At 32.1% G+C, this 12161-nt stretch overlaps 1 protein-coding gene across 1 annotated transcript; it reads left to right on the forward strand.

The window, feature by feature from the left end:
- The first annotated feature begins 3056 nt into the window (after nucleotides 1-3056).
- Nucleotides 3057-11733, forward strand: LOC106689752 (piggyBac transposable element-derived protein 4). The gene is made up of 3 exons (XM_014434912.2): nucleotides 3057-3581; nucleotides 5646-5722; nucleotides 5812-11733. Exons 2-3 carry the CDS (start codon nucleotides 5659-5661, stop codon nucleotides 7503-7505), a joined length of 1758 nt encoding a protein of 585 aa, XP_014290398.1. The 5' UTR covers nucleotides 3057-3581; nucleotides 5646-5658; the 3' UTR covers nucleotides 7506-11733.
- The last annotated feature ends 428 nt before the right edge of the window (nucleotides 11734-12161 follow it).

The following is a 12161-nucleotide window of genomic DNA, read 5'->3' on the forward strand; positions in this document are numbered from 1 at the left end:
TTTTTTTTCTCTTCTCTCTCTCTCTCTCTCTACATCTCATTCGCTGGTTGTAAAAATACTTTTACAGTTGTGAATAAACTTAATAAAGTAATAAAAAAAAAAAAAAAATTTGTCAAATATCATAAAAACTACTTCTCCTACAAACATAAAAGTTTTAAAGTATTTTATAGTAAATTCAACTAGCTTTAATTTGAGTTCTAGCACACGTTCAGATGTCTAACGGTTTCTGAAATGAAGTTTTTCATAAATCAAACTTATTGCCGAACAACTATAAATCAATTTATTTTAGCATATATCATGAAAACTACTATTCCTGCAAAGATAAAGTTCATAAACTACTTATTTAGTACAATTATTTAGCTTTAATTTGAAGGCTAATAGACATTTGTACGTCGAATGGTTATTGAGATATTTCATATTGATATTTCAGTACATATGTATGTAATGTTGTTTTTAAAAGGCTATATCTCGAGATCTATTGGACGTAAATAGCTCTATTATGGCTCATATTTCAGAAAATTTACTCTTCTTTAAACAATGTTCTTTTAGATTTTCTAGTGTTGTTGGTATTTTTTATGATATAGAGCTCCGAATGAAAAATTAAGGTTTTGAAACAGCCGCCATTTTGTATGTATATAATTATATATTATATAAGAAAAAGCCTATACTTTGCAGACTCATCAGTTTTGACTAGTAGTTATACATAGTTTTCATTAAAGTAATCAAAATTTGGGGTGTGATAACTGCCTTTTTTTCTTCCGGCTCTTGTGTAAATGTCGATATTTTCCTAGTATTGCCTCTGTTTGTTTATACTTTACTCTACCTTGCGTTAAAACTTAGATGTTGTTATTGTCGGTTGTTTACGTTACTCCCTCTTTTACCTCGCTACCTATACTCAATTCAGTTTTGTTGTGGCCTCCTCGCAGCGGTAAGCATTTCTCTCACCAGTACACTCCTAGCATGACATATTTTTTTTTCTCATTTGAGCATTTTGATCACCTGGACATCTGCGATTCTTATTTTAAATCAAGAGCAGAGGTAAGGTGATCGTTCATAGATCTTTTTGGAAATTTCTCAGCCCCTGATTGAGCTACAATCTACAATTTAAATTTCAAATTGCATTGATAGAATGCTACCAATGGGTAGTTTCTTTACACGTCTGTAACACTCCAATTTAACAGATTTACTAAATGTATTATTATATACAGTTGTAAATAGTAATTAATAAATATTTTAAAAAATTGCATTGAAAATAATCGTTTGCATCGGTCATTTACGATCATTATTTAGGAAAATAATTGTTTGCATCATTTTACTAATGAATTTTTTTTTACTAGTTAAAAAAAAATTACTTTATATAAGTTACCTTTTACATTTTGGTGGTTTTAAATAAATATTTTTCAAATCCTAGTCCGTATTAAGATACCCAATCCAAAATTGTAAATCAAAAATTCATTTTTATACATTTTTTTTCTAAGACCCACTAAAATTCTATGGAGCCGGGAATATTAATAATTGTGAGTTAAATGCAATAAATCATACTATAATCGTAAGATAAGATTGATTCGTACATTGTTAATGTTACTAAACAAGAACGAATTAGAATGAAACATATCCATTAAATTCCTTTCATTTTCTCAAGACTATCACCTCATTTATTATTTCCTTCATTTGGTTTCTGAACTTTAGCATAATGCATGATATAGATTTTTGTCATCATTACTTTCAGATATATAAAAAAAAATTTAGTACAAATCGCTTACCATGAGATAAATGCTCAAGGGACATCTCTTAGGGGACATAAAAATAGGACACTCCTCTCTAGTTAATACATTTCGAAAAGTTTTTTTTTTAAATAATTTATTTATTGTTATTTACTACTGTATAAAAATATATACAAGTAAATTTGCTGTAGGTGACATAGTGACATGTTACAAACATGTGGAGAATCTACCCATTGATAGAAACTCCAATAACATTTCTAGAAGAGAAAATCGCGAGGCCATCTTCTTTTCAGACATCTAGGAGCATTATTATGTAATGAAGGAGTAGTCAGGTTAGAAACAAGTGGATTTGGTTGGGAAGTTTATCATGGAAGGAATAGTACCTGGTTCTGGCCAAATCGGCAACATATGGGACATTGAGGTCCTGATGGATGACTAGATTTGTGACAAAGTAAGGAGCATTAAGGATTTTGGAGTGTAAGGATTGGATTCGGGGGAATTTGATGGTTTAGTGGTGGAAAAGTTAAAAATTAAATAAATAATTTATAAATGTTTTACTTATTATAATTTCTTTCTCAGTGATCTCGTGTTCTTTGTAGTCATTAGAAGTAAAGTATACACTTCATACTACATTTTCTTTTATCTCAATTGATACCGTCGCATAGTTTTTTTTTTTATGCCCGATAGATTGTTTTCATGTTTGCTGTTCTACTAAATACTTCTGTTCGTTTCTACCTTCGCTCATATCTGAAAAGGAAATTATATATTTTAATTATAATTCATCTTATTTATTTATAGTTTTGATCACTTCCCCTTAGTCGCTGTTTCTTTAATATTAACTTCTAAGCCCCCTTTTAGTTCTATTTTTGTCTTGCAATTACTGTAGCTAATCGTTTTTTATTTGACATTGTTTTTTTACTTGAGTTATATACTCAGTATACAAATACCTCTTGCCTAACTTTTATTTTATTACCCGAGGTATATTCTCTGGCTGGGAAAAGCAACCCTTAGCCTGAGGATTTTTTTCCCACTGCTCTGGGTTAAAAGAATCACTTCCCAAATTATTTATCAAAACAATTAATTAGTGAAAAATTAGAAATACACCACATACTAAATCTGAACACTTATAAAAATAATCTATATCTATGAAGTATTTCAACTTTATAATTTAATGAATTACCAACTTTAGAGTTTGAGTGACTGTAATAATTTTTTATGTTAAAATTTAACAATATAATTTTTTATTCTAAACTTTTAAAAATATTCTTGTTTTTATGTGCAAACTTTTATATAATAAATAGATTTTTTTTAAACAATGAATTAATTTATTACTTAAATAAAAAAGATAAAATTAGATTAATAATGATTTTACTTTCTTTTGCAATCATTTCGTCCAATTATATACAGGAATAGTGCAGAACAACACCTGAACTAAAATTCTCACCCCTTAATGAACAAAAAGTAAATACCTTTGGCATATTTAAATTAAAACACCACTATTGAGAACTAACTCATCCTTCAACACCAAATAATTCACCCCTTCAACTAAAAGCTTACATAATATGTGTTACATATTAAATACTTATATACTGGTACAAAATATGTAAATTCGTAAGAACTCGCTACGTGAGATTTTCTCTCACAAAAAAATTTTTTTGTCCGCTTAAAACAAAAAAAAGGGAAAGAATCTATACCTGGGAGTATGGGGTAGGGGAAGTTATCGAAGGTTAGTGCGGAGTTGGACATCAAAGAGGGCGCTTGTTTCCACTCGCTGTGAGAGTTTCTCTCTATAGAGAGTTCTCACGGGACCTTTGGCCTTGGTCTGAAATCCAATATCAGCGTCCAGTTCTCACACAAGTTAGTACATTATTTTCTTACATTGTTTTATTTGTTTTAAATAATCATTATACTTGCGGCAAATTATAGTATTTTTATAGTCATAAAATTAACAAACATATACCCATAAATGATAACTATTAGCAGTTCCGAAGGACTACTCCAACATGGTGGGTGGGCATGTACTCAGTTAAACAAATCGTTTCATTGTAGATTCTAACCCAAACTATTTTTATTACTGCTATACATTGTTAACAGCTATCGACCTCCGCTCGCTGCGCGCGCTCAGGAGGTAAGCATACTACCATCTGATTCTTATCATCCTTATGATTATTTACATTTTATATTTCATATTATAATCTACAATGATGTTATTTCGTTTTATCATTGGATATTACTAAACACACCCGGCTTTGGAGTAGTGCTTCGAAATTAGTTATTGAAAATTTGTTATCTTATCTTTTCTTTCTCCATTACAACAAAAGTTGATGAATAGTTTGTCTCAGTACAGCATGGCGGGAGGGAGTACACTCACTTAAGCACAATATTCACTCTATATATACCATGTGTTTTATAGTTATGGGTTATAAGCTTCACTAATATGAAGGAACAATAAAGAGTTTAGGATCCTTTTGTAACTAATTCGACAGGTCAAAATGGTCATGCAAGATATGCGATGCCTAGTTTTTCTTTAGTTGGATTGCTCATCGGAAATTCCTTCTTCCCTTAAAGCACGTTGGAAAAAGTTGTTCAAGACGCAGGCAAGAACGGACGGTGCCAATCGGAACTTACGCATTTGTTCATAATACAGAATTTACCTATCTCGGAGTAGGTAATATAATCCGGGAGTAAGTCGTCACAATCAACACCTCTCGAAATTAAGCGCAACATTGGAGTGGCTAACATATTTTATTTTGGCATATATAAGAAAACACGGAACGGCTCATCCCGAGAAAGAACAAGTCTCAGTTTTACAACATCCCCACATATGTATCGCTCACTTGAACTCAGTCGAAGAGAAGAAAGATCCTCCTTATTTCGAGCTGAAGCTGTTACGAACAATATTTTGCGTTAAATAGATTTGCGAGTCTTAGAGTCGGAGAGTATGGAAAAATCGAGAACTCTAAAATTTGTTTTTGACGCTTTTGTTATGCTTTGAAGGTTAACTGTTGCTTAGCCGGCGACCGAAATGGAAGTATGGTGTGGAGGCCAATGTGTAGATCTGAGATGATTAGAGAGCTGCATGCCGGAAGTTTATTGAGGATTCCAAGACCCAACCCGATTTGTAGCGCCACGAAAGTGAAGTAAGTAAAGAACCACTTATGCCTTTAAGTTATAACCGACAGCAATTGTCGACTGATTAATCATGCGGCGGTACGTTCCATTGCTGCAGCTATGAACTCCAGGCTATGCATCTTCTGACACAATTCTCACATCTAAGATTCCGTCGGTCAACTCATCTTTTCCCTTTGAGTTTCTCAACTAGGATTCTCTTGGTTGTTTCAGCTTTCGTTCCAGTCTGATTAACTTGTTGAAGTAAGTAGGTAACTTTGTAAAGTCTCGCGGATTCAACATTCAAACTTCTACTCCAGGCGCCGCCATCTGTAACAGGACCAAAACTTCTTAGAATTCATTTCTCCAAGATGAGAAGTCTATTTTCATCCGTTCTAGTGTATGCTCACGCTTTCAACCTTTGGAGAAAACTGGGCGGACCAGGAGCATGTAAAGAAAAATCTTAAGGAAAAGGTATTGTTAGAAAGGAATCTACTTCTAAGTTGCCTGGTAAGCTCAAAGCATAGCCAGCTAACCATCTTTTCCTCCTTTTTGATATACCGATATATGTCATTTCTAGATTTGACAACTGACTCCATATAAACAAATATATTTACATTTCGAAGCTTTAGGTTTAAACATCAAAGGAATTATTATAATAAGTATGTGGTTATGTTGGTGAGTAATGTATTCTATACTAACGTTAGTATTGTGTTTAAGTGAGCACACCCCCACTCGCTTTTAGGAGTGAAGCTTGTAAAATAAAATAAAAAAATTTATATATCACGATGCGAACAAGTTTTTCTTTTGCAGTTATCCTGAAACCATGACGAGCCAGACGAAAATAAAAGAGGAGAAGGGAAGAACCGCTTTTGATCCACAAATGGGAGGTACTTCTAACTCTTACTATTCTTTCTACATTCTATTTACTCTTACGACAAAATAAAACTGATTTGTTTTCCTCATTCTTATTTTGCAGAGCTATTATGGGCTAAGAGTGAAGAGCATGATTTAGAAGAACTCTTAGACGAGGAAGACAGGATTGACGGATATGAAAGCGATGCAGACAGTGAACATCCAGACCATGAGACGGATTCAGAGCAGTCAGAAAGTGAGAGAGACAGTGATCCACATGACATTGGTGATTCGTCTAACTGTTACATAGGTAAAGATGCTGTAACTATTTGGTATGCTCATGCGCCCCGTCAGAACGTTCACACACCAAAGAAAAACTGTATCACTCATTTACCTGGGGTGAAAACGGTTGCTAGAAACGCACAAACACCTATAGATTGTTGGAAACTCTTCTTTCCTGACTCAATGGTTGAAAAAATTTGTTTATATACCAATCAGTACCTAAAGATGTTGGGACCAAGTTACGCAAGAACCCGAGACTGCCGTGAAACTGATTTAGCAGAAATCCATGCGGTACTTGGGTTACTCTATATGGCAGGAATAAAGAAAGCGCAACACCTCAACATAAAAGAGTTATGGGCTACGGACGGTACTGCTCCGGAGTGCTTTCGAGCTACAATGTCTCTCCAACGATTCCAATTACTTCTGAGAGCACTTCGGTTCGACGATTTGCAGGACAGGGATTCCAGAAAGGCAGTGGATAATCTAGCTGCCATTAGAGTTATTTTTGAGGAATTCAATAGCCATTGTAAAAACAACTATGAAGTAGGGGAGTACAGCACAATTGACGAAATGTTTGAACCATTTAGAGGACGATGTGTTTTTCGCCAATATATTCCAAACAGACCATCAAAATATGGGATAAAAATGTACGCCTTAGTTGATTCGTGTACATTATACACTAGCAATCTAGAAATATATGCAGGGCGTCAACCTGATGGTCCATACAATGTGAACAACACTGCTAGTGAAGTAGTAATGCGAATTGCTGAACCCATTTTGAACACTGGGAGAAATATTACTCTAGACAACTATTTCACCTCGATTCCTTTAGCTAGTGAATTGCTTGAAAAGAAAACCACCATCGTTGGAACACTAAGAAAAAACAAAAAAGAAATTCCAGTTCGATTTATCGAAACTAACAGAAGAGATTTGCACAGCAGTTTATTTGGCTTTACAAAGACTAGCGTTCTGGTTTCTTACAAAGTAAAACATAATAAGAATGTACTAGTCCTCTCTACTTTGCACAAAGATCATAAAATTGACACGGAAACCGGAGATTTACTATTGCCGGAAGTGATCACATTCTATAATTTGACGAAGGGAGCAGTGGATATGGTTGATAGGATGAAGGGATTGTACTCTGTAGCTAGAGTATCTTGCCGGTGGCCTTTGACTATATTTTTTGGTATGATGAATATTGGAGGTATTAACAGCCAAATTATTTTTAAAGCCAATACCAACGAGATTATTGAAAGGAAAATATTTTTGAAGAATTTATCGTTGGCTTTGATCAAAGCACATTTAATTTCGAGGTCATCTATCCAGAATATAGCTACTCGGGATAGACAAGCAATGAAGAGAATTGCCGGTCTTCAAAACGAGGAAGAAGACGGAAATGAAACGATTAAGACACATGCCGAAGGATTCTGTGCTTATTGTCCTCGAAGAAAGAACAAGAAAACAAAGAAGATATGCGGCAAATGTAAAATCCCCATATGCCCATTACATACAGTCTACAAGTGCACGAAATGCTGATCCGTCATTCTCGTGAGGAAAACATCATTCTCTCCCTTCTGAACCATAAGTCGTTATTTTTTTTCGTTCTTCCATTTACTTTATTTGTTAATGAAAGTAGTCCTGTACATATTGCTACTATATATTTTATGTTTTATTATCCTATTATTTTTATTACTTATTAACTTAATTTTAATCTCTTATTAGATAGTACAAGAGTCGGGAAGAAAAAAAGGCAGTTATCTTACCCCAATTTTTGATCACTTTAATGAAAACTAGGAATAATCACTAGTAAAAAATTATGAGTCTGCCAAGTATAGGTCGGGGGAATGAAAAATGGCGGCTGTTTCAAAACCCTTAAAAAACACTAATTTTTCATTCGGAGCTCTATATCTTAAAAACTGAAATATTAGCCCTAAAAGAGCTATTTACATCCAATAGTTCTCGAAATATAGGTTTTTAAAAAGCAAAATTTATTAAAAATCTACTGAATGAATAGTAGTTAGTTAATTTATTTTGAGAATTCTATATCTCAGGAACTATGTGCCGTACAGATGTCTATTAGCACTCAAGCTAAAGCTAGTTTAATGGACTATAAATAAGTTTAAGACCTTTACCTTCCTAGGAATAGTAGTTTTCATGATATTTGCTAAAATAAATTGATCTATAGTTGTTCAGACAATAAGTTTGATTAATGAAAAACTTCATTTCAGAAACCATTGGACACACTGATGTCTGAAATCGCTCAAATTAAAGCTAGTTAAATTTACTACAAAATAGTTAATTATGTTTATCTTTGTAGGAGTAATAGTTTTTATGATATTTGACAAAATAAACTCATTAACAAATGTTAATTTCTAGTTGTTCGTATAAAATACTGGATTTTTGATCCATAAGACGCACACATTTCTGCCAACACTCAAAATAAAGGAAATTTAACTTTCTATAAAGTAGTTTATGACACTTATCTTCGTTGGGCTAGTAGTTGTTATGATATTCACATATGAATATGAATTTGACAAATGAAAATTTGTCCGAACAACTATAAATCAATTTATTTTAGCAAATTTCAAGTAAACTATTACTCCAACGAAGATAAACATCATAAAATATTTTATAGCTCATTAAACTAGCTTTTATTTGAGTGCTAATAGACATCTCTAAGTCAAATGGTTTTTGAGATATAAATTTTTCAATATAAATTCACTAACTACTGATCTTTGAGTACCTCCCATACAACATTTTTATGAAATGTTGCTTTCTAAAAAGCTATATCTCGAAAACTGTGTAACGTAAATAACTCTATTAGGGCTCATATTTTATCAAATTTACTCTTCTTTAAATGACGTTCTCTTAGATTTTCTTGTGTTGTTCCTACTTTTTAAGATATAGAGCTCCAAATGAAAAATTGTTTTTTTTTATCGCTTTGAAACAATCGTCATTTTTTATTCCCCCTACCTATACTTGGCAGACTCATCAATTCCGACTATTAATTATACATAGTTTTCATTAAAGTAATCAAAAATTGGGGTGAGATAACTGCCTTTTTGCTCTTGTACTAAGATGTTCATTATATTCTTACATTCGGAATTTTTATGTCTGTCATGTAGATCATTATAGATCAACTTTAATGTGAAAATATATATATATACATTGTTAGAAAATTCTATTTTTAAAAGTTTTTTTTTTCTTAATAGTTGATCGCAGACAAATTTTAGTATCACGTTAATAACTCGTTTATTAGAATATTCATCAACCGTGTAATTCCTTGAGTCTAATAGCAGATGTTTCCCCTGGTAGTGCTTGGAGTACGTCATCAGAAAAATATTACCGGTTTGTTGGAGATTTATATTCTGAGTGGCGTGTGGTGATAGCCAATGACGCACGGCAGGACGTCTCAAAGTTATTAAAGAGTGAAACACTTGTGTGGTTGCCGATATCTCTGGCATATAGACTCTCAATAATTACTTTCCCATTGTGGCAGAAATACTGTTCCTGTATTTAGTTAAATTAGTAGAATATTGAGTTGATTTTGGTGATGTAAGGTGAATTGTGGACTAAGTGGAAAAGCTAACAAAATGCCACAGTTGGAAGCGTCAGCAGCAAGACCCAAAAAAATAATAAAATAATTTACTAATTTATCTTAGTGACATGATTAGGGCCAAGAAGAGAAGACATGGCAGATTAATAGTTAACTATCAGACATTAACAAACTGAAGCAATAAATTAGCAAGTTTAACCAGTCAATTTATAATACATTAAGTGTCTCTCAACAAACAATGAAAGTTCATGCAAGCATAGGAAGAACCAAAAAAAAGGTATAGATTTATATCAATATAAAATCTTAATACAGTAAAAAGGAATTAAAACTTTAATTATGTAAATATTAAATGATAATTAGCCACTATGAATGATCTCTAATTCAGTATCTTCTCATTAAAATTGGAATGCCTCCTTTATAAAATTTAGTGATCAAATTTTTCTCAAATAAACGTCTTTGATTCTATTTCAAATTAAAATTTATTAAGTAAATTTCCAACGTTTGAAAATATTTTGAACTCCCCCCATTTAATATTTTAACTACAAAACAAAAGCAGATTAGAACTTGGGACTGGAATTAACACAGAGAAGTGACGGATTAGTGACTCATGACTTAATAACATTTATTAGTTCCTAAGTTTCTCATATAGCATATTCCGAATATGATACGGTATGTACTAAGTAATTATGTAGAAGAAAATAAATATTAATCTGTTTTTGCAACTTTCTATTGTGCTCTTTCCCTTCTTCTTATATCGGGATCTGTATTGAAAACGAAATATCCGCTGTTGTATAAATACTTTAATATTGTCATATTGTAGATAGGTATTAAATTTGTTTTTAATACCAAAATAGCATATCCTTTCATTTAAAACTTTATTTTCTTTTAACTGATGGAAAGCTATTCACGAACTATATATGCCCGGAGGGCCTGATACACGATAAATCTATTAAGAGATACGTAAGGGCTCAAAAGGGAACGAAGTAGGTTGGAGGATGAGGGTGATAGTAAATGATGTAGGACAGAGCACAAAAGGATGCTTCCCTTTGTGTAAGACCCGGCAACCCTTTTCGGAATCGTGTAAGCATATAAAAACGAGTTAGGGTACTCTGAAAGCGTTTGGAGATCGTGAAAAACTAGAGGATTCATATTATATTTGGAAGAAATAGTAGCGATTGGACAGTATAATGTTGCTTTAGAGTACAGTAGGATACCCAATTTAAAAAAATTTCTGCAATTACCAATATTTTTGGCTATCTGTCATTCTTAAGAGACATTGTCCGAAACATTTTCATATGGGCATTTATTTAAAATTCTGGATTTTCTCCTTAGGAAGTCTGGTAAGTCAATCCATAAAAATTTTTTGAGGTTAATAAACTTCCAATTTGAATGTAATTTATTTTAAATTAACACATTCATGTACTTTAAACCACATAATTAGTCAAAATTTAAATTTCATAAAGGAAATCATGTCATATCTACATTGCTTTACACTGTTCTCACTTTTTTACCATTACTTATTCATTACTGTTATTATTATAAGTAATGGTAAAAAAGTGAGAACAGTGTAAAGCAATGTAGATATGACATAATTTATTTTATGAAAATCAAATTTTGACTAATTATGAGGTTAAAGTACATGAATATGGGACAGTGGTCTCGAAACGTTAATTTAAAATAAATTACATTCAAATTGGTAGTTTATTAACCTCAAAAATTTTTATGAGTATTTTAAATTCGTTCAACATGATGCTCTCCTAGCTCTAAGTATCTTCTAACAGTCTCCATATCGAAGAAGTTACGCTGTTGATGTTAGTAGGCCAGGGATAACAAGTGATTGATCGACTGTAAATGATATCCGTGATAATGTTAAGTAAGTTGATAGCAGATCAATAGCGTTTCGCTATAATGCCTAGTCAGATGTTTTAACCATAATTAAAATTTTAAAAAACTTTTAGATGTTATTAAAATTATTGATATGTCGATTTACCTTAAGCAAGGGACTAATTGGTCTAATTTGCCTTGGTAACTAAATTTGAGCGTATCCTTCTTTATGTCGATTTCTTATCATAATCCATCGATTCTTCAAGTAAAACTATACTGATTAAACGTACCATTTTTAAGCAAAAACTAAACTACAACAGCACAGAAAAATAAGGTCACTTTATTTTTGATCGACACGATATGGATAATCCATATTTTATAAAAGAATTTTATGAGAGACTGGCCCGTAAGTAACTTTAAACTTTGTCTATACATTGAGAAATAGATAACATTAATAAAATAGTCTGCACTTCGATTATCCAAAAGTGTCAATTGGGTATTTTATCGTTTACAAAGAAAAACTTTTTAAAAAATGTGGTACCACGAATACGTGTATAATTAAGTTCTTCTTTGCCAATTGTTGGATAAAGGGGTTATGTTTCAATTTTTTAAGATGAAGGTACATAGACCTTTAGGTATTATATGCATAAGTATGTACATGTGGATATATTCTTATATTTATATGTGTTGGTATATATATGCTGAGAAGTTCCTTGTGAATTAATTTATTATTTTCTTTTACGTATTATGTTTTAATTTAGAATAAGAATTTAGTAATTATTTTAATTACTGATACATGTTATATTGTCATT

Source organism: Halyomorpha halys, unplaced genomic scaffold (assembly GCF_000696795.3).
Source record: "Halyomorpha halys isolate HHAL.00 unplaced genomic scaffold, Hhal_1.1 Scaffold1449.1, whole genome shotgun sequence".
Lineage (NCBI taxonomy): Eukaryota > Metazoa > Arthropoda > Insecta > Hemiptera > Pentatomidae > Halyomorpha > Halyomorpha halys.